The sequence below is a fragment of the Physella acuta genome, unplaced genomic scaffold (genome assembly GCF_028476545.2).
Source record: "Physella acuta isolate Inbredline_101_S28 unplaced genomic scaffold, ASM2847654v3 ptg001070l, whole genome shotgun sequence".
Taxonomy (NCBI): domain Eukaryota; kingdom Metazoa; phylum Mollusca; class Gastropoda; family Physidae; genus Physella; species Physella acuta.
The window spans coordinates 288294-312375 of NW_026732587.1; the positions used below are offsets into that span (position 1 = coordinate 288294).

The 24082-nt window shown below is 40.9% G+C and overlaps 1 protein-coding gene across 4 annotated transcripts in view; it reads left to right on the forward strand.

Moving 5' to 3' along the window:
• LOC131955501 (receptor-type tyrosine-protein phosphatase mu) overlaps positions 1-24082 on the forward strand; it is a 71426-nt gene that overhangs the window by 29446 nt on the left and 17898 nt on the right. For 3 of the 4 annotated variants that reach the window (XM_059319641.1, XM_059319640.1, XM_059319643.1), the window contains exons 4-9: positions 15815-15891; positions 16196-16232; positions 17862-17959; positions 21459-21584; positions 21786-21928; positions 23218-23353. In XM_059319641.1, coding sequence (XP_059175624.1) covers positions 15815-15891; positions 16196-16232; positions 17862-17959; positions 21459-21584; positions 21786-21928; positions 23218-23353 — 617 coding nt within the window. The remainder of the gene's footprint in view (positions 1-15814; positions 15892-16195; positions 16233-17861; positions 17960-21458; positions 21585-21785; positions 21929-23217; positions 23354-24082) is intronic. The other variant, XM_059319642.1, reaches the window with a different exon arrangement.

The following is a 24082-nucleotide window of genomic DNA, read 5'->3' on the forward strand; positions in this document are numbered from 1 at the left end:
AGCCGGTCACTTGTAGCCGGTCACTTGTAGCCGGTCACTTGTAGCCGGTCACTTGCAGCCGGTCACTTAATGCCGGTCATTTGCCGGTAGATCTCTTCAAATCATCTAATGCCGGTAATTTGCCGGTCACCTTACGCCGATCACTTTATGCCGGTCACATGATGCCGGTCACTTTATGCCGGTCACATGATGCCGGTAACGTGCCGGTTACTTGCAGCAGACAACTTTAAGCCTCTTATAAAACACAGAGGGGGGGGGGGGGGAGCAATTATAAATGTCAGATAAAAATACCCAGCACACAAGGAAATAAAAGCAATAAAAGAAATTTAAAAAAATGATCTCCCTCAACCTTTTGATTGCTGCCGCAGTTAAAACACAAAGGCTTCATTAAATATCCTGACATGTCTATTGTGGTGACAGACATTAACGATCAGGTGAATGATTTGAGCGATGTTTGTATTGAGTTGAAATATGCTCAAGGTGATGAGTTATTATATTGCTGAATTGAATGACATCATTGATGTGTTTAGGACATTAGCGCTGGTGTAGGACATTGATATGTTATATGATAAGAGATAGGACATATAGATTTTTAAAGTGTCATGGAGATATGGTGATTGTATGTTGTAGAAAAATTTTGATGTATTGTAGGTATGTGTGTTGTGTTAAAACACTGATGGTTGTGTGTTGTGATGAGTGATGGAAGTGATGTGTTATGTGAAGGCATTGATGTGTTGTATGGATTTAGTGATGTGTTGAGTGACTCTAATGCTGTGTTGTGTGACTCTAATCATGTGTTGTGTGACTTCAATGATGTGTTGTGTGACTCTAATGATGTGTTGTGTGACTCTAATGATGTGTTGTCTGACTCTAATGATGTGTTGAGTGACTCTAATGCTGTGTTGTGTGACTCTAATCATGTGTTGTGTGACTCTAATGATGTGTTGTGTGACTCTAATGATGTGTTGTGTGACTCTAATGATGTGTTGTCTGACTCTAATGATGTGTTGTGTGACTCTAATGATGTGTTGTGTGACTCTAATGATGTGTTGTGTGACTCTAATGATGTGTTGTCTGACTCTAATGATGTGTTGAGTGACTCTAATGATGTCTTGAGTGACTCTAATGATGTGTTGTGTGACTCTAATGATGTGTTGAGTGACTCTAATGATGTGTTGTGTGACTCTAATGATGTGTTGTGTGACTCTAATGATGTGTTGTGTGACTCTAATGATGTGTTGTGTGACTCTAATGATGTGTTGAGTGACTCTAATGATGTGTTGTGTGACTCTAATGATGTGTTGTGTGACTCTAATGATGTGTTGTGTGACTCTAATGATGTGTTGTGTGACTCTAATGATGTGTTGAGTGACTCTAATGATGTGTTGTGTGACTCTAATGATGTGTTGTGTGACTCTAATGATGTGTTGTGTGACTCTAATGATGTGTTGAGTGACTCTAATGATGTGTTGTGTGACTCTAATGATGTCTTGAGTGACTCTAATGATGTGTTGTGTGACTCTAATGATGTGTTGAGTGACTCTAATGATGTGTTGAGTGACTCTAATGATGTGTTGTGTGACTCTAATGATGTCTTGAGTGACTCTAATGATGTGTTGTGTGACTCTAATGATGTGTTGAGTGACTCTAATGATGTGTTGTGTGACTCTAATGATGTGTTGTGTGACTCTAATGATGTCTTGAGTGACTCTAATGATGTGTTATGTGACTCTAATGATGTGGCAGAAAGACCACATAAATGTGATTGTTAACTGACGCATTGTGTCAGCGACTGATTTATCGATTGATTGTTTTATTGATGAGAAGTCGATGCACCTTTTAAAAAAGATTTTTTTATCAATATTCAATCGCGGTCTGAAAGCAAAATTAGCGTTGACGCAGTGAGGACCATCAACAAAACGTTGTATTGTAGGTTTGGTGTGTGGGGTGTGGGGTGTGTGGGGTGTGTGGGGTGTTGCTGTGTGGTGTGTGTAAGGGGGATGTAATAGGTATTCTTCTACGGTCGGTAAAGTCAGTCGTTGTCCTGTTGTCAACAATGTCAAAATAAAAAAATGAAATATCCAGTTCATGGCTCAAAACAACAAATTCTCTGAAGAATCTTCTCCGGTATATTAGTAGGAAAATTCGTTGTGTTGTTGGTACGAGAATTATAAAATTAATAAACATTTTCATAAAGAAGTATAATAGGTAAATGGAATTATTTGCAGTTTTGGTTCTAGTTCTATTGTCTAAAGATGGAGTAATTCGATCTGTGACCTCTGACCTACGAGGGTCAAAGGTCGTGTGCTCATTTAAAATCTGCTATTCTTTAGATCGTATAGGAAAGAAAGTGGTATTGCTAGTTCTGGTTCAGATTAGGAATGGAAAGCAGCTCCCCGCGTTCTTTGACGGTTGAGATAGATCTAAGTCATACAAATGTTCGCGTTGTTTTCTGACTTGACGTTCTACAGGAGTGGGGATTTGTTTACAGGGGTGGTCAGATGGTGACATGGTGTCAGATGTTCGTTTGTCCCCCGTCACAAAATGTCCCCCCCTATCACAAAATGCCCCCTCCCCCGTCACATAATGCCCCCCCTCCCCCCGTCACAAAATGCCCCCCGTCACAAAATGCCCCACTCCCCCCGTCACAAAATGTCCCCCCCTATCACAAAATGCCCCCTCCCCGTCACATAATGCCCCCCCCCCCCCGTCACAAAATGTTCCCCGTCACAAAATGCCCCCCCCCCCCCGTCACAAAATGTCCCCCGTCACAAAATGCCCCCCCGTCATAAAATGCCCCCCTCCCCCCGTCACAAAATGTCCCCCGTCACAAAATGCCCCCCCCCCCCCCGTCACAAAATGTTCCCCGTCACAAAATGCCCCCCCCCCCGTCACAAAATGTCCCCCGTCATAAAATGCCCCCCTCCCCCCCGTCACAAAATGTCCCCCCTATCACAAAATGCCCCACCCCCCCCCCCCCCCCGTCACAAAATATCCCCCTGTCACACGACGCTTGTGTCTCCGACACGTTAAAACAAAAAGTCTCAATGTCCGACCCAGCCAAAACAACAAAGGATCCATTTAATTTTGAAAAGCTTTTAAACCCCGATGAATATTTTACAACTGGTCTCGTCAGGACTGGTCAGCTTGTTGTAAGGGACGGTTGAAAAATGGTAGGTAGGTCTTGATAGACACGGCATCTCGTTTGATATCAGATGTCATGGACGGTTGAAAAATGGTAGGTAGGTCTTGATAGACACGGCATCTCGTTTGATATCAGATGTCATGGACGGTTGAAAAATGGTAGGTAGGTCTTGATAGACACGGCATCTCGTTTGATATCAGATGTCATGGACGGTTGAAAAATGGTAGGTAGGTCTTGATAGACACGGCATCTCGTTTGATATCAGATGTCATGGACGGTTGAAAAATGGTAGGTAGGTCTTGATAGAACCGGCATCTCGTTTGATATCAGATGTCATGGACGGTTGAAAAATGGTAGGTAGGTCTTGATAGACACGGCCTCTCGTTTGATATTAGATGTCATGGGACTGTTGAAAAATGGTAGGTAGGTCTTGATAGACACGGCCTCTCGTTTGATATTAGATGTCATGGGACTGTTGAAAAATGGTAGGTAGGTCTTGATAGACACGGCCTCTCGTTTGATATTAGATGTCATAGACGGTAGTTAATATGTTAGCAATCTCCCAGCCCCAACATCTAAATTCAATTTTCACAACTTGCCTTAATGTCAACACGTCTAACTTAGATGTCACAAAACATCTACCTTTAATGTCATCACATCTAATTTACATAGAAGAACACATCTTTCTTAATGTCACCACACCTAACATAGATGTCACCACATCTAACTAACATGTCATCACACACCTCACCTTAATGTCACCACATGTAGCTTACATGTCATCACACATCTACCCTTAATGTCACCACATGTAGCTTACATGTCATCACACATCTACCCTTAATGTCACCACATGTAGCTTACATGTCATCACACATCTACCCTTAATGTCACCACATGTAGCTTACATGTCATCACACACCTCACCTTAATGTCACCACATGTAGCTTACATGTCATCACACACCTCACCTTAATGTCAACACATGTAACTTAGATGTCACCACACATCTCACCTTTATGTCACCACATCTTTCCATAATGTCACCACACAAATCAACAGATATCCCCACCTGTATGCAAACTATAGTAAGATATTAGGTGACTATTTAACGACACTGTAATTTGGTCGATCAATTACAAAATGGCGCCACTAGAAAGAAAACAATCTCCAGCCACGATCAAGATTCACCTTTGTCTAGCACTTATGCGATCCTCAAATCGATGAAATACAACTTTGATTTTTTTTCCCCCAGTTAAATGGCAGCTAAGTATACACACGAGCCAATTTTAAAACAAAACAAGAATTGTTCTAATTTTAGCAACCTCTTAAAAGAGTTTCCATTGAAGGTGGGGGGGGGGGGGGGGGGTGAAGTATTGTATCGACCGACGACGATTTCCAAGCTAGAACCGCTGAATGAATTTTGAATGAGGTTTTTATTTGTTATTAATGAATGCGTCTTCCATTAGACAGCTATCGGTGATTGATCGGCTACACTTGTATTTGTTCCTGCGGTATGTCTTTGTCCAATGGACCCGCCGTATTTTCATTGTTGACGTTTGTAATTGTATCCCATCAACAATCACACGACTTCAATAAACTATTATCGATTTATAAAAATATAAATCGATAACTGTATTTACGTTTTCTGATTTATATTTCAATAAAAAGAAAATAACACAAACACTCGACTTGGGGTGGGTTATGTGAAATCTATTCACTTGGTGTCCTATTTAAAAACATACGATATTGTGTATCGAATATAATATAAATACGATACATCATGCCGGAAAAATAGCATAACACGATACTTTAAAATAATCGACTCCAAATGAAGTTAATATTTTAAACTAGGCACGGGTGGTCAAACTGATGGCTTTAAACTGTTTGACCCGGCCTTATAGGCCCGTAAACAAACTAATATTAGACAACAGAATACACGTTTAAAGCCAAATCGTAGATCAAATCTATTTTATGATGCCCTATTTATAAGTCGGGTCGTCAATTATAGAACGGTCCAAAAATAACTGTATTGAATTTATCGCTTGAGCTCTTTAAAAAGTTGGTTGAACTTCAATTTGACGAAACAAACTGATTAAAAATGGATGCAGATAGATGGAGGTTGTAGCCGGTAACACGATATGATTTTATCTGGCCAATGACGTCACTGCTTCTCTGTGGATGGGCTGGGGTTTTTAAGCACATGAATTATAGAGGAATCTCAAGAGTCTCTCGTAGCAGACGATACGCTTCTGTGATTGAAGTCAGGTTGTAGTTGTCGCCTGGTTAAGTTGGATGTTGTGGTACCATCAGTTGTAGTTGTAGACTGGTTAAGTTGGGTGTTGTGGTACCATCAGTTGTAGTTGTAGACTGGTTAAGTTCGATGGTGTGGTACCATCAACTGTAGTTGTCGCCTGGTTAAGTTGGATGTTGTGGTACCATCAGTTGTAGTTGTAGACTGGTTAAGTTGGGTGTTGTGGTACCATCAGTTGTAGTTGTAGACTGGTTAAGTTCGATGGTGTGGTACCATCAACTGTAGTTGTCGCCTTGTTAAGTTGGATGTTGTGGTACCATCAGTTTTAGTTGTAGATTGGTTGAATTGGATGTTGTGGTACCATCTGCCAGGCTGTAGTTGTAGACTGGTTAAGTTGGATGGTGTGGTACCATCAGTTGTAGTTGTAGACTGGTTAAGTTGGATGTAGTGGTACCATCAGTTGTAGCTGTAGACTTTAAGGTGGATGTTGTAGTACCATCAGTTGTAGTTGTAGACTGGTTAATTGGATGTTGTGGTACCATCAGTTGTAGTTGTAGACTGGTTAAGTTGGATGTTGTGGTACCATCAGTCAGGCTGTAGTTGTAGACTGGTTAAGTTGGATGTTGTGGTACCATCAGCTGTAGTTGTAGACTGGTTAAGTTGGATGTTGTGGTACCATCAGTTGTAGTTGTAGACTGGTTAAGTTGGATGTTGTGGTACCATCAGGCTGTAGTTGTAGACTGGTTAAGTTGGATGTTGTGGTACCATCAGACAGGCTGTAGTTGTAGACTGGTTAAGTTGGATGTTGTGGTACCATCAGACAGGCTGTAGTTGTAGACTGATTAAGTTGGATGCTGTGGTACCATCAGTTGCAGTTGTAGACTGGTTAAGTTGGATGTTGTGGTACCATCAGGCTGTAGTTGTAGACTGGTTAAGTTGGATGTTGTGGTACCATCAGAAAGGCTGTAGTTGTAGACTGTTTAAGTTGGATGTTGTGGTACCATCAGCTGTAGTTGTAGACTGGTTAAGTTGGATGTTGTGGTACCATCAGGAAGGCTGTAGTTGTAGTTGTAGACTGGTTAAGTAGGATGTTATGGTACCATCAAGCTGTAGTTGTAGACTGGTTAAGTTGGATGTTGTGGTACCATCAGTTGTAGTTGTAGACTGGTTAAGTTGGATGTTGTGGTACCATCAGTTGTAGTTGTAGACTGGTTAAGGTGGATGTTGTAGTACCATCAGTTGTAGTTGTAGACTGATTAAGTTGGATGCTGTGGTACCATCAGTTGCAGTTGTAGACTGGTTAAGTTGGATGTTGTGGTACCATCAGGCTGCAGTTGTAGACTGGTTAAGTTGGATGTTGTGGTACCATCAGTTGTAGTTGTAGACTGGTTAAGTTGGATGTTGTGGTACCATCAGTTGTAGTTGTAGACTGGTTAAGTTGGATGTTGTGGTACCATCAGTTGTAGTTGTAGACTGGTTAAGTTGGATGTTGTGGTACCATCAGGCTGCAGTTGTAGACTGGTTAAGTTGGATGTTGTGGTACCATCAGTTGTAGTTGTAGACTGGTTAAGTTGGATATTGTGGTACCATCAGTTGTAGTTGTAGACTGGTCAAGTTGGATGTTGTGGTACCATCAGTTGTAGTTGTAGACTGGTTAAGTTGGATGTTGTGGTACCATCAGTTGTAGTTGTAGACTGGTTAAGTTGATGCTGTGGTACCATCAGTTGTAGTTGTAGACTGGTTAAGTTGGATGTTGTGGTACCATCAGTTGTAGTTGTAGACTGGTTAAGTTGGATGTTGTGGTACCATCAGACAGGCTGTAGTTGTAGTTGTAGACTGGTTAAGTAGGATGTTATGGTACCATCAAGCTGTAGTTGTAGACTGGTTAAGTTGGATGTTGTGGTACCATCAGGCTGTAGTTGAAGACTGGTTAAGTTGGATGCTGTGGTACCATCAGTTGCAGTTGTAGACTGGTTAAGTTGGATGTTATGGTACCATCAAGCTGTAGTTGTAGACTGGTTAAGTTGGATGTTATGGTACCATCAGACAGGCTGTAGTTGTAGACTGGTTAAGTTGGATGCTGTGGTACCATCAGTTGTAGTTGTCGCCTGGTTAAGTTGGATGTTATGGTACCATCAAGCTGTAGTTGTAGACTGGTTAAGTTGGATGTTGTGGTACCATCAGTTGCAGTTGTAGACTGGTTAAGTTGGATGTTATGGTACCATCAAGCTGTAGTTGTAGACTGGTTAAGTTGGATGTTATGGTACCATCAGACAGGCTGTAGTTGTAGACTGGTTAAGTTGGATGCTGTGGTACCATCAGTTGTAGTTGTCGCCTGGTTAAGTTGGATGTTATGGTACCATCAAGCTGTAGTTGTAGACTGGTTAAGTTGGATGTTGTGGTACCATCCGTCAGGCTGTAGTTGTAGACTGGTTAAGTTGGATGTTGTGGTACCATCAGTTGTAGTTGTAGACTGGTTAAGTTGGATGTTGTGGTACCATCCGTCAGGCTGTAGTTGTAGACTGGTTAAGTTGGATGTTGTGGTACCATCCGTCAGGCTGTAGTTGTAGACTGGTTAATTGGATGTTGTGGTACCATCAGTTGTAGTTGTAGACTGGTTAAGTTGGATGCTGTGGTACCATCCGTCAGGCTGTAGTTGTAGACTGGTTAAGTTGGATGTTGTGGTACCATCAGTTGTAGTTGTAGACTGGTTAAGATGGATGTTGTGGTACCATCACACAGGGTGTAGTTGTAGACTGGTTAAGATGGATGTTGTGGTACCATCAGTTGTAGTTGTAGACTGGTTAAGTTGGATGTTGTGGTACCATCCGTCAGGCTGTAGTTGTAGACTGGTTAAGTTGGATGTTGTGGTACCATCCGTCAGGCTGTAGTTGTAGACTGGTTAAGTTGGATGTTGTGGTACCATCCGTCAGGCTGTAGTTGTAGACTGGTTAAGTTGGATGTTGTGGTACCATCAGTCAAGCTGTAGTTGTAGACTGGTGTAGATGCTGTAACTGCAGATGTCTAATAAGGATTTGTTTGATATTCAGATCAAAGAAAGGATAAGTTAGTAACATTAGATGGTAACATTTTTAACTTGTGGTGGGAGGGGTGAAGGGTTGCAATGGTTCGGAATTGTGACATCTACCCTTGGAGTTATGTACAAGCAAATTGTTGAATGAGTTGATAGTGTTTGAGGATAAAGTAAAAACTTGTGTTTAGACGTTTTGATGTACTCGATCACTCTCTCGGTCTAACCGATGAACAAGTTCATTGACAGTTCGATATCTGATCAACTTTTTAATTAACTGATTACACGAATGGTTGGTTAACAAATGACGGTTTACAAATGATGGTCTACAAGTGATGGTTTACAAATGATGGTCTACAAATGATGGTCTACAAATGATGGTCTACAAATGATGGTCTACAAATGATGGTCTACAAATGATGGTCTACAAATGATGGTCTACAAATGATGGTCTACAAATGATGGTCTACAAATGATGGTCTACAAATGATGGTCTACAAATGATGGTCTACAAATGATGTTTACAAGTGATGGTCTACAAATGATGGTTTATAAATGGTGGTCTACAAATGATGGTTTATAAATGATGGTCTACAAATGATGGTCTACAAATGATGGTCTACAAATGATGGTCTACAAATGATGGTCTACAAATGATGGTCTACAAATGATGTTTACAAGTGATGGTCTACAAATGATGGTTTATAAATGGTGGTCTACAAATGATGGTCTACAAATGATGGTCTACAAATGATGGTCTACAAATGATGGTCTACAAATGATGGTCTACAAATGATGGTCTACAAATGATGGTCTACAAATGATGGTCTACAAATGATGTTTACAAGTGATGGTCTACAAATGATGGTTTATAAATGGTGGTCTACAAATGATGGTTTATAAATGATGGTCTACAAATGATGGTCTACAAATGATGGTCTACAAATGATGGTCTACAAATGATGGTCTACAAATGATGGTCTACAAATGATGGTCTACAAATGATGGTCTACAAATGATGGTCTACAAATGATGGTCTACAAATGATGGTCTACAAATGATAGTCTACAAATGTTGGTCTACAAATGATGGTCTACAAATGATGGTCTACAAATGATGGTCTACAAATGATGGTCTACAAATGATGGTCTACAAATGATGGCTTACAAATGATGGTCTACAAATGATGGTCTACAAATGATGGTCTACAAATGATGGTCTACAAATGATGGTCTACAAATGATGGTTTACAATTGATGGTCTACAAATGATGTTTAAAAAATGATGTTTAACAAATGATGGTTTACAAATGATGGCTTACAAATGATGGTTTACAAATGATGGTTTACAAATGATGGTTTACAAATGATGGTTTACAAATGATTGTTTACAAAAACAAACCAGACTTGAGGTTTATTGCCGTCCTACACGATCTAGTTCTAGAATCGAACTCGCTATTTTTACTCATACTGCTCCTTATCCAGGACCGAATATGGACAAGTTAAGTCAATAGGCTTTCTTTGAAAAGGTGCCCCAAATAAGTCCAGGTATCTTATTTCAGTGCCAATTATTTGCTCTTTTTTAAAAAAAAAAGAATTCCGACAAAAAATGTGTATATAACTGTAGTAGTAAGACAAGTCGGCCTCCAAGACGGTTTAAAAATAGAAGAAAAGAAAATTAAAAAAAAAAAATTGGCGACAAAATGCCCACCATGAAAGCGGCGGGGGCGGGTCCTCTGCTACAGCTTACTTAGCTTATGAGTTAATCCGGCACTATTTCTAACATTTGACCACTTTGTTAGAGCGGAGAGGTTTTAAAACATAATGGGTGTGGGTAATACACATCGACCCTCTTCACGTCCCACAACTGATCCATTTAGCAGCCCCACGCAACACACATGTACATCCACGCAACATACATGTACATCCACGCAACACACATGTACATCCACGCAACACACATGTACATCCACGCAACACACATGTACATCCACGCAACACACATGTACATCCACGCAACACACATGTACATCCACGCAACACACATGTACATCCACGCAACACACATGTACATCCACGCAACACACATGTACATCCACGCAACACACATGTACATCCACGCAACACACATGTACATCCACGCAACACACATGTACATCCACACAACACACATGTACATCCACGCAACACACATGTACATCCACGCAACACACATGTACATCCACGCAACACACATGTACATCCACGCAACACACATGTACATCCACGCAACACACATGTACATCCACGCAACACACTTGTACATCCACGCAACACACATGTACATCCACGCAACACACATGTACATCCACGCAACACACATGTACATCCACGCAACACACATTCACTGTCCTAGAAAGCAGACACAGCCATTGTAAACAATAAAACTATCCCCGATTACAGCTACACCCCTCACACATCCACCCCCCTGAGCATTAGCGGATGTGAAATACCCACCCCCTAAGCTTGACATCGCCCTTCTACGCCATCTCCACCTCTTCAGCTTACCACCGTCCACACCCCCTCAGCTTATCGCCCCACCCCCCGCAGGCTTCATATGCCGAGGTCACAGAAACATGTGAACTCTACTTCACTTGCCCCATAGACCGTCAGGTTTGAAAGGGAAACTTTACTTTACTCCTCAGCCTACCACCCCACCCCCTCAGTTTACTACCACCCCCACCCCCTCAGCCTACCACCCCCCTCACCCCAAGCTTGCCACCGTTAAATAAGCCAGAGCCTCCCTACGGATCTCAGCTAAAAAAAAAAACGTCCGCTGTTTTCTGCTACTTTACGGATCTACAAGTGAATTGTTCCGACCCCTCCCCCTCTCTTCTAATCGATGTCTACCCCCCCCCCCCCCCTCCCTCAATATTCCAAGAACGACAACTTCTCCGACGCCGCATGAACGGTAACTCTCGAATACCAGGGGAGATGACCCCGAGTTGTCTTACTTAAACGTCAGACAGTCAGGTGGACATTTGTCTTGTGTCAGACGACGCTGGGCCTCTAGGATTCCAGAGAACATCTTAACATCTGTTACATCATGCTAGAGAACATCTTTAAAGCTGGAACATCCATCCTAAAATCAGAACATCCTCGCTGTTACATAATTTTATAAATTCCGTTTGAAATTTCAAACTTGATTCAATTTTTGCTTTTAGTGTCGTGTAGTTTAATTTTAAAATTCAAAGATGCCATTTTTTCACAGCAGCTGTTGTTGCATATTTTGTGGATGCGGTGGCATAGTTAGGGTTAGGTACTTAGGGGACTTTTCAAAACAAAACCCTTTATAACTTTGATAACTTACATTCAAATCAAAACATTGAATTCATAAGTTTTTTTTTCAAATCAGGAAAGCGGTATTGTTTGACGCTCATTTGGTTCCGTGTTTAGGGGAAATTGTGTGCAAGTTAATTAGGAAAGATTTTAATGGTCTGATTAGTTTTATGACTGGTCTATCAATGTGGCAAGTTTGGGTTAAAGCAGTGATATGTATGACAAAATGTGTGGGGTAATAGAGGATGCTTCTGTGCGAATGTATGACAAAATGTGTGGGGTAATAGAGGATGCTTCTGTTGGAATGTGTGACAAAATGTGTGGGGTAATAGAGGATGCTTCTATTCGAATGTATGACAAAATGTGTGGGGTAATAGAGGATGCTTCTGTTCGAATGTATGACAAAATGCGTGGGGTAATAGAGGATGCTTCTGTTCGAATGTATGACAAAATGTGTGGGGTAATAGAGGATGCTTCTGTTCGAATGTATGAATGTATGACAAAATGTGTGGGGTAATAGAGGATGCTTCTGTTCGAATGTATGACAAAATGTGTGGGGTAATAGAGGATGCTTCTGTTCGAATGTATGACAAAATGTGTGGGGTAATAGAGGATGCTTCTGTTCGAATGTATGACTAAATGTGTGGGGTAATAGAGGATGCTTCTGTTCGAATGTATGACAAAATGTGTGGGGTAATAGAGGATGCTTCTGTTCGAATGTATGACAAAATGTGTGGGGTAATAGAGGATGCTTCTGCTTGAATGTATGACAAAATGTGTGGGGCAATAGAGGATGCTTCTGTTCGAATGTATGACAAAATGTGTGGGATTATTTGGGATGTCATAGTTCCAGAATTGGCCCCATATATGGACTCCGTTTGACGTGTTATCAAATCAAATACAACTCAGTTTGGACATTTGGTGGCGTTGGATGGGGGGGGGGGGGGGGGGAACTACCAGGGAAAGGACTAGAAGGAATAGACCGGAACCCCCCTCCCCCCCCCCCATCTTTCAGCCACATGACCAGGCGCCTAATGTAAAGAGTCATGCATTATTTAGTAAAAGCTATCAGCCGTAGTCATCGCCCTCCCCCATCCCCCTCAGCAAACGGCACAGAACCCAGCGGCCTTGGAGAAAACTTCCCTCAAACATCTGTCCGGGTATTTCCATTTCTATATTTAGAGCCGAATTTCGTTTTGTTTTTCTTTGCACGTGTTATGCTGTTTTTATTGTAAAAACATATTCAATTTCATGTTCAAATTTTGCTGTTTGATCCTCTCTTCTTGTCGAAAATTCTTCCTGTTTTTTCTTTCTTTACTTTCTTTCTCCATCAATCTTTGCTGTGGTTTTTTTTTTTTTTGGTTTTTTTTTTTTTTGGTTTTTATCTCCAATGTGAAACCCTAAATTTATTTTTTTATATTTTACAACAAAATCAATAATTTATCTTTTTTTTTTTTAATTTAATGAAACGTTATTCCATTCATCTTGTGTGCATTTTTTCGTCCACTTCGCGTTCTAATGCTGGGTAATGTTAAGGGTTTTGTTTTAAAACGTATTTCTAAGTTTAGCGCCCAAAACATAAGGAAGATCGCTCGCGTTAAAGTCTGCGCAGTTTTAATTTTAAATATCACATTTCAGAAAGTCCCACTGGGAAATACACATGTTTAGAAGATTCCAGAAATCTGGAACACGGACCACATAAGTATACTTGACCACTAGCCTCTGGTACTATAGCTGCAGGACTGACCACATAAATCTACTTGACCACCAGACTCTGGTACTACTTGACCACTAGCCTCTGGTACTACTTGACCACCAGACTCTGGTACCATACCTGCAGGACTGACCACATAAATCTACTTGACCACTAGCCTCTGGTACTACTTGACCACCAGACTCTGGCACCATACCTGCAGGACTGACCACATAAATCTACTTGACCACCAGCCTCTGCTACTACTTGACCACTAGCCTCTGGTACCATACCTGCAGAAAACGACTGATCGTAGTTTAATACAGTTTTTCCAGACCAATCTCCCAAAACTATTCTCTCATCAGATACAAGTGATCCCCAAAACTATTCTCTCATCAGATACAAGTGGTCCCCAAAACTATTCTCTCATCAGATACAAGTGGTCCCCAAAACTATTCTCTCATCAGATACAAGTGGTCCCCAAAACTATTCTCTCATCAGATACAAGTGGTCCCCAAAACTATTCTCTCATCAGATACAAGTGGTCCCCAAAACTATTCTCTCATCAGATACAAGTGGTCCCCAAAACTATTCTCTCATCAGATACAAGTGGTCCCCAAAACTATTCTCTCATCAGATACAAGTGGTCCCCAAAACTATTCTCTCATCAGATACAAGTGGTCCCCAAAACTATTCTCTCATCAGATACAAGTGGTCCCCAAAACTATTCTCTCATCAGATACAAGTGGTCCCCAAAACTATTCTCTCATTAGATACAAGTGTTCCCCTAGAAGTGCCAGATTTTTCCGCGTCACTAGCTCCATATTGCCAGCTAAGCCTCTGTAAAGTCACCGATGAGGACACACTCATAGCAGGGACCATCACGTTGCTTCCGTCCTCGGGCGGGGGGTAGGGGTTGGGTGGGGGGGGGGGGGTAGAAGATGGCTATAAAACAGTTTAATTATTAACAATTTATTTGCAAGACGGATTCGCGTAGGTATGAATAAAAAACAAGGATTTACATTCTAGAAATTAATCAAACACCTGCTACATAATGCTGTCAATCCTGAATCACTCTGTTCGTCTGTTTGTTGCTCTACTGCGCATGTGTACCGCGCCTGGTATAGTACAGGAGAACTTCAGCGTTGATCTTGTCTTGTCCTTTAGTATAGGACAACTGTAAATCTTGCCTTATCCTATAGTATAGGACAACTGTAAATCTTGCCTTATCCTTAAGTATAGGACAACTGTAAATCTTGCCTTATCCTTAAGTATAGGACAACTGTAAATCTTGCCTTATCCTTAAGTATAGGACAACTGTAAATCTTGTCTTATCCTATAGTATAGGACAATTATAAATCTTGCCTTATCCTTAAGTATAGGACAACTGTAAATCTTGCCTTATCCTTAAGTATAGGACAACTGTAAATCTTGCCTTATCCTTAAGTATAGGACAACTGTAAATCTTGTCTTATCCTTAAGTATAGGACAACTGTAAATCTTGCCTTATCCTTAAGTATAGGACAACTGTAAATCTTGCCTTATCCTTAAGTATAGGACAACTGTAAATCTTGCTTTATCCTTAAGTATAGGAAAACTGTAAATCTTGTCTTATCCTTAAGTATAGGACAACTGTAAATCTTGTCTTATACTATAGTATAGGACAACTGTAAATCTTGTCTTATCCTATAGTATAGGACAACTGTAAATCTTGCCTTATCCTATAGTATAGGACAACTGTAAATCTTGCCTTATCCTATAGTGTATGACAATTGCTTTATTCCCTGTATTTATTGGCACAACACTCATCCCCTATCCATGTTTGATTACGTTCACGGCCAAGCTGTTTGATATATTTTCCTATTCTCTATATGCATAATTAAACCACGGTAGAATTGTTTGGGCTTAAATACCTGCATTAGGATAACATGGGAAGGGGGGGGGGGGGGTAATGCGGGTTGATAGGCAAATCGTGTTTTGGTTACTCACTCATCACTGTACACGTGAGTTGATGTGTTGAGGTGGTATGGTGACGTCGTGTGGTGAGGTGGTGAGGTGAGGTGGTGAGGTGACGTGGTGCGTTGATGTGTCCACTGTTTTAGTTTGGGTCAGGATTCGGGTTCGCAATTTGCTGTCGTATCCCTGATTAGGTTCAGACGGGGATGAAACTTGTCAGATAGATCAGTGAAAGAAAATACAAACCAGAGAGGGTTGGCTAAACAGCCCACGATGTAAAAGTTTATAATGTTGATGTTCACACGAGATGTTAGGAAACCTTAAAATGCCGCTCTTGTACAATCACAAACACTAAATAAATACTGCATTAAAATTTGACTTGTTTCAGATGACCACATTACAATTTGACTTGTTTCAGATGACCACAGTCGCGTCATCGTGTGGGACAGTCCTGATGACGTGGGCACAGACTACTACAACGCCAGTTTTGTGGACGTGAGTTACACGTGTTGTGTGTGTGTGTATGTGTGTGTGTATGTGTGTGTGTCTGTGTGTGTATATGTGTGTGTGCATATGTGTGTGTGTGTATGAGTGTGTTTGTGTGTGAGCTAAACTCACGTGATGTGTTCACCAGTCTTGCATGTTTACCCTATTTTTAATCAGCGCTGTCTCACTGCTTCAGATTCGAACAACTTAATAAAAAAAATATTCTCAATTTACTCCTAAAGTTTATCCACAACTTTTTAGAATGTTTACAGCATCAGGTTTGAACCCACACCTTTTATTTTCTCTGTTCCAGGGTTACAGCGGCCTGAAGGAGTACATCGTCAGCCAAGGTCAGTTTGTCAGTACCACCAGACTGTACACCAGATTGTCCTTGCTCTGACCAATTTATGACCTTATACCGTTGAAATCCGACTGTTTAACAGAGCGACCTCTCTCGACCGTTAAGCGAAACGTCTATGACCTACCTGTGCCGCCATACCATTTTAAAATGTTAACATTTAAACTTTTTTCCCCAAAAAGTTTTTTTTAGCAATTTCTAAAACCGTAATGTGAACAGTTTAGTGTTTAGTGTGGTTCAACTTTAACAACACCATTCAGTTGTTGATCGGGTTGTAGAAATGTCGCGTCATGTAGAAATGTCGCGTCATGTAGAAATGTCGTGTCATGTAGAAATGTCGTGTCGTGTAGAAATGTCGTGTCATGTAGAAATGTCGCGTCATGTAGAAATGTCGTGTCGTGTAGAAATGTTGTGTTCATGTAGAAATGTCGTGTCATGTAGAAATGTTGTGTTCATGTAGAAATGTCGTGTCATGTAGAAATGTTGTGTTCATGTAGAAATGTCGTGTCATGTAGAAATGTCGTGTCATGTAGAAATGTCGTGTCATGTAGAAATGTCGCGTCATGTAGAAATGTCGCGTCATGTAGAAATGTCGCGTCATGTAGAAATGTCGTGTCATGTAGAAATGTCATGTCATGTAGAAATGTCGTGTCATGTAGAAATGTTGTGTTCATGTAGAAATGTCGTGTCATGTAGAAATGTTGTGTTCATGTAGAAATGTCGTGTCATGTAGAAATGTTGTGTTCATGTAGAAATGTCGTGTCATGTAGAAATGTCGTGTCATGTAGAAATGTTGTGTTCATGTAGAAATGTCGTGTCATGTAGAAATGTCGTGTCATGTAGAAATGTCTTGTCATGTAGAAATGTCGTGTCATGTAGAAATGTCGTGTCATGTAGAAATGTTGTGTTCATGTAGAAATGTCGTGTCATGTAGAAATGTCGTGTCATGTAGAAATGTTGTGTTCATGTAGAAATGTCGTGTCATGTAGAAATGTCGTGTCATGTAGAAATGTCTTGTCATGTAGAAATGTCGTGTCATGTAGAAATGTCGTGTCATGTAGAAATGTCGTGTCATGTAGAAATGTCGTGTCATTTAGAATGCGGTTTCACTTAGAGCTCATTGAGTAATACGTAATAACTCTAATTAGTTGATTCCAGGTATAACCATTGAATATTAAATGAGATAGCATACCCTTAGCAAATTCCATAAAGTGTCACTAAAAGGCGTGTTCGAATCCTAGATCTCTCGTAGCTCAAAATAATAGCGTTTAAAAATGATGTTGTGTTTAAAGTATAATCTTCGTTTAGAACAAAAATAAAATCTGGGAAAAACCACATCTGAGAACCCTCAATTGTTGATGTAAAATAAAACCAAATTTGATACCAACCAAAATATGGCGGCATTTAAATGTCAAGCCAAATTCGATTTTTCCAAAAAATAAAATAATTTTTTTTACAATGTTTTAGTCCAATCTACCAACACCTGAGCCCATCCTGTTTTGACTCATTTTGTTTCGGTTGTATTTGATTTGATTTTTGACCTTTCAAATTAGCGGACTACGCAGAAAATAAATTGTTTAAAAAACAACAACAACCAGTACATGACTTTTTGTTTCCTCAGGTCCTAGTACGAAATGCCTAGTCTCTTTCTGGCACATGCTTTGGCAAGAGGGCGTTACCACCGTTGTCATGGCAACCGGTCTGTTTGAAAATGCTGTGGTGAGTAAACACAGCAGCGTGTTCACGTGACATTCACGTGACCTCCGTCTGTTTGTTTAACATACAGGACAGGACCGTCCTTGTAATGGCTGTATCATGACGCCTGCTACATTCGCCTAGAAAATTAAGTGTCTTTCGACACAGACTTTGCTAAAAAAGTTTTGCAATGTCCCAATCCTTCGTATTCTCATCCATCTCCGTTCGTTGTTTTTGGTGCTCACGTTAGATGCATCAACATGCAGTTTCCTGAAATATAACCATTCAGTGCTTTGTATCGATCATTTATTACATTTGGTCGTTAGACGTTGATCCTTGGTTAAATAATTTTTGAGTTAAGTTCCGGTACCATTTTAAAACCAACTCATCAAGACAAGTGACAGACAACTTTGTATTTTTTTCTTTGCTATACTTAAAGTAGTACCAGCTGCTGTTGTTGCTACATTTGAAGTAGCACCCACTGGTGTAGTTGCTACTTTTGAAGTAGTACTAGCTGGTGTAGTTCTTTGCTACACTTGAAGTAGTACTAGCTGGTATAGTTACAAGTAAAGTTCCCTTTTCAAACCTGATTGTCTATAGGGCAAGTGAAGTAGAGTTCACTTGTTTCTGTGACCTCGGCATTTGAAGGGATAGTGTGGTCATCAATATGCCCAGCCGCCTTTACTTTCACGAACGTGAGTTAGCTACAGTGTTTCTTCCAGAATTTTTTTCACGGGGGTGGGGGGGGGAGGACTTGAAATTTTTGGGAGGGGGGGGGGGGGCGGACAATGTTAAAAGTATATATCTTGTATTTAAATTCCATTTCTTTCGAGGGGGAGGCGGGGGGGGGGGGGGAATTTTTTTGTTAGTAGTCCAGCTCTCTACAGCTAGACCACTCCGTCCCCAGCTGGTGTAGCAGCTGTTATCAAATGAACCCTACAAAGCGGGAAACAATTATGTGGGATACTTGCTAACTTTTTCTTTACTCTGGTTACTTAAAGAAACGAAACGACCTGACTGCTACTCATTAAATAGCCAGTTTCTCGAATGTTCGGCTGGACCAAATGACCGGAAATGTGCTCCCACCAAAATCCGATTAGAGCCATTTTCTGGCTCGGGGTGACCAAAATGTCAAAATGACCGGAAGTTGGTTCCTGGGCAGACACCAAGCAGACGAGATCGTGACGACATAACGGACCGTTTGATATGCTAGACCAGTTCGCTGACGACACTTAGGTCTAATCTTGTAAGGCAGCAGTCAATTTAGTGGCGACATTCGTGTGTCCGTCACCCCCACCCCACCCCAACCCACACACAGTCACCACACCAACAGAAGCCAACTCTGATTGGAGAAACTGACTCACGTGACACGCTTAGGCAGGTGTGTACGCCTGCAGTTTGTAGACTTATGTGTACACATTTATGTACATACTAGCTGTGTTGTACATTTAGCTCTGTGCAGGTTGGTGTGTACACGATAATGTAGTGAATTGTGTACATGCTGTGTACCACAATGTACACACTGCTAGTGTTCGACCCGTCTGTGTACTCAGTGTACACCCTGCCTATTGATCTCTGGGTAAACTAGAACATACACGGTAGCAAATGTGGGAGATGGTTTCACACTGGGTAATGGTGTGGTGACAAGGTGGTCGTCTGGGGGGGGGGGGGTGGGGGGTTCGTGTTAGGGTGGGTTCTTGTTAGGGTGTTATTCGTCTATTGATGTATGTGCGTTGCGGTGTTTGTGTGAGGATGTGTTTGTCTATGGGTGTGTGTTAGATGGCCTGTCTGCTTCTAGCCGCTCACCTGTCTTTCTCTGTGCGCACCTCCAACGGTCTTATAACCCCCTTACATTCCTACTATTCCTACCCACAACTAACCCCCACCCCCCACCACCAGCACCCTTCGTCCACCCTCCCCCCTCCACCACGACTAAGAAAACCTCTCTGCTGCCATATATGGTATATGGTCTAGTGACCCACTTAACACAATACACTCATTAAATACCGTATGTAAGTGTTCGGAGTGTCTTTTCTGCAACATTGCTGACAAAACGTGCGTGAAATATGAAATAAGAAAAATTACAGCAATCCGCATTGCTTTTGTACATAAGCGAGTGATATCAAAATGTCGACATAAAAATATAGATCTCCATGTAATCAATGACAAAAGGGGAGATCACCAAGAAGTAGCCATCACTCCATCCATCTTTTGAGCTCGTGTTCACGGTTTTCAGGCCAATTTGTTGACAAATCTGAAAGCCGAGACAAGCGAATCAGGGGCAGATAACTCTCGTTCAGAGTTTATGTAACGCAGGATACGGAGAGTTATACAACTAGATCTAGAAGAAATATTTTAATCGAGTGACATTGGACACTAAATCTGAGGGGCAGATAACCCTCGTTTAGAGTTTATATATCGCAGGATACGGAGAGTTATACAACTAGAAGAAATATTTTAATCGAGTGACATTGGACACTAAATCTGATACTAACTGTTTTAAAAAGCTAATTATCAACTTGATATTATATTTTTACAATTCATAAATATTTTAAAAAAAAGTGAAACGTAAAAGATGTAACTGAATAACAATGCTATTAACAAACTCGTTCAATCTCTTTAACACAAGAACGAACTGCTGCATCAAGAATACCAAAAGATACCTTTTTTTTATTTTCCTATCTTTATTTAACTTGATCCTTGGTGTTTTTGTCGTCTGCTAAGGTCGGAAGCTTGCGAGCGAAATGTGACCCACTTATACCGAACCGATTTTTTTTAACGTGATACGTTGGTCAAGATTCGACGACAGCGCAATGTGGCGAGAACTTTGAGATAATTAAATGATTCATTAACCTTTTAAAAGCTAATTAAAGATTGACATGTAAAGAACGTCACATTTATAGGGAGGGGTGGGGTGTTCGGATTAATGTAATAATGAGGGGGAGGGGAGTTCAGAAAGTGTGACGTCACACTGGCCTTAAAGTAAACTATAAAGAATAGTTTGAACGCTTATACACATTTTAGTAGGCGTATTCAATACATTAAAGTCTAATCTAGCCACTCACGATTTTCCTTTTAGTTATTTAAATGCTGGCGCATTATTATAGATTTATAGAAAATAATATTATTTCCTTCTTTTTAGCGTTTATTATAATATAGTTTGTTATTATAAACTACTATAAGATTATAGTATTTAGGGTCTATTAAATTTGAAGTAAAAAAAAAAATTTAATGCACTTAAATGCTTGGTATTATAAATGTTTTTATGCATGTCTCATTATGATTTAACGATGCCATTTTCAATTTTTGCGTTATGATTATTCTCTTTTTCTTTTAGTTACCAATCCTAAAATAGTTTTATAATTATAAAAATAGTTTTAATAAAAAGAGCAGCCGTTGAGTGGTTCAAACATTCTTTGAACCGTTGGCTTTGTTAAAGAATCTTTGAACAGTTGGCTTTGTTAAAGAATCTTTGAACAGTTGTCTTTGTTAAACAGTCTTTGAAGTGTGTGCTTTGTTTTAGCAACAGTGTGAGAAGTATTGGGTCGACCATACACGCCGGCACGCGAAACACGGCCACATTCATATTTGGCACGAAGCGAGCAATTACCTGGCACAGTTAAACATTAGGACTTTCAGGATACAGAAGGTAACTTGCCACATTGGACGTTTACAGATAAAATAATATTTTTTTTTTGCTGATTAAAACCCCAATTTTATAACGATGGATTCTACTAATTTAAAGATTAGAGTAGCTTAATTTGACGAATTGTGTATCAGTGCGAAATCTTGATTTAATTAATTAAATTTTGATGAGCTGTTTAAAAAGTTGTGCCCCGACTAATTGCAGGAGGGGTGTTGTGAGAGCAGGATACTGACGCACTACGAGATGATTGGCTTCCACGACGAGAGTCCGGACCCGGGTCTTCTGCTCGACGTCAGGAGACGGGTCAACAGCGTGCCTCGACCCGGCCCTACTCTGGTCCACTGTAGGTATGTCTCGACACTCGAACCCTCCATGTCTCGACACTCGTACCCTCCATGTCTCGACACTCGTACCCTGCATGTCCCTAAGTTCACACTTTTTGTTTCAACATTCATCCATCGTAGGAATGTCTCGACACTCGTACCCTGCATGTCTCGACACTCGAACCCTGCATGTCTCGACACTCGAACCCTGCATGTCTCGACACTCGAACCCTGCATGTCTCGACACTCGAACCCTGCATGTCCCAAAGTTCACACTCTTTCTTTCAACATTCATCCATTGTAGGTATGTCTCGACTCTCGTATTTTGAATATCTCGACACACGTACCGTTTATGTCTCGACACACGTACCATACATGTCTCGACACAGGTACTGTGCATTACTCGACATTCGTACCGTACTTGTCTCGACTCTCGGACTGTGCATGTCTCAACATTCGTACCCTGCATGTCCCAAAGCTCACACATTTTGTTTCAACATTCATCCATTGTGGGTATGTCTCGACACTCGTACTTTGAATGACTCGACGTTCAAACACTTTATGTTTCAACATTCGTCTGGATGACCTTTTCAGTTATACCTTGACCTTTCGTGTTTATATCTTTAGCGTCGCACAATTTCTGTCTCAACATTCATACACTTTGGTCCCAGAATTCGTAATTTTACGATTTGTACGCTGATCTTATATTTCAAACCTGGTTCACAGTATGTCCCAACACAATGTCATAGATTTGTCTCGAGATTCAAACAATGTAGGTTTGTTCAAAATTCGTATGCCTTAACACTCGTATTTCGTACGTTCCATACGCATACTCATAGGTACTTGACATAATTCAGCGTCATATGTCACATCATCCTACATCACATACATCAACACACAAGAAATCATTCACCGCCACACATCATATCACACACACACCATTGATGTAACACACACACCATTGATGAAAGACACACACACACACCATTGATATAACACACACACCATTGATGAAAGACACACACACACCATTGATGTAACACACACACCATTGATGTAACACACACACCATTGATGTAACACACACACCATTGATGTAACACACACACACCATTGATGTAACACACACACACCTTTGATGAAAGACCCACATGCACCATTAGTGTAAGACCCACACACCATTGATGTAAGACCCCAACACACATAAGACCCCCACACCATTGATGTAAGACCCACACACACATAAAACCCACACACCATTGATGTAAGACCCACACCATTGATGTAAGACCCCCACACACTTGTACCCCCAGGTGTGGCGGTGGAAGGACGGCTGTGTACGTGGCGGTGGATTACTGCCTCCACCAGCTGCAGGCAGAAGACAGGGTGGATGTGTACAGCGCTGTCCTGCACCTGCGGAGGTTCAGGAAGAACATGGTGCGCACGGTGGTGAGTACACACAATGACGTCACGACCTCTCCACTCACATTACATTTGGTCCGTCAATTTATCGTTTGATATTAGCTGTAAAGCTTTTTACTTAAGCATTCTATATCAGCTTTATGGCATCTTACTTTAGCACAGTATATAGGCTTCATAGCATCTTGCAGTATGTCCGATTGTATAACTTGGCCCTTGATTCTATGACTTGACCCATGATTGTGCCACTCGACCCATGATTGTATAACTTGACCCATGATTGTATAACTTCACCCATGATTGTATGACTAACCCCATGACTGTATAACTAGCCCCATGACTGTATAACTAGCCCCATGATTGTATGATTAGCCCCATGATTGTATAACTTGACCCATGATTGTACAACTAGCCACATGATTGTATGACTAGCCCCATGATTGTATAACTAGCCCCATGATTGTATAACTAGCCCCATGAATGTATGACTAGCCCCAATGATTGTATAACTAGACCCATGATTGTATGACTAGCCCCAATGATTGTATAACTAGCCCCATGATTGTATAACTAGCCCCATGATTGTATAACTAGCCCCATGATTGTATGACTAGCCCCATGATTGTATGACTAGCCCTATGATTGTATGACTAGCCCCATGACTGTATAACTAGCCCCATGAATGTATGACTAGCCCCATGATTGTATGACTAGCCCCATGACTGTATAACTAGCCCCATGAATGTATGACTAGCCCCA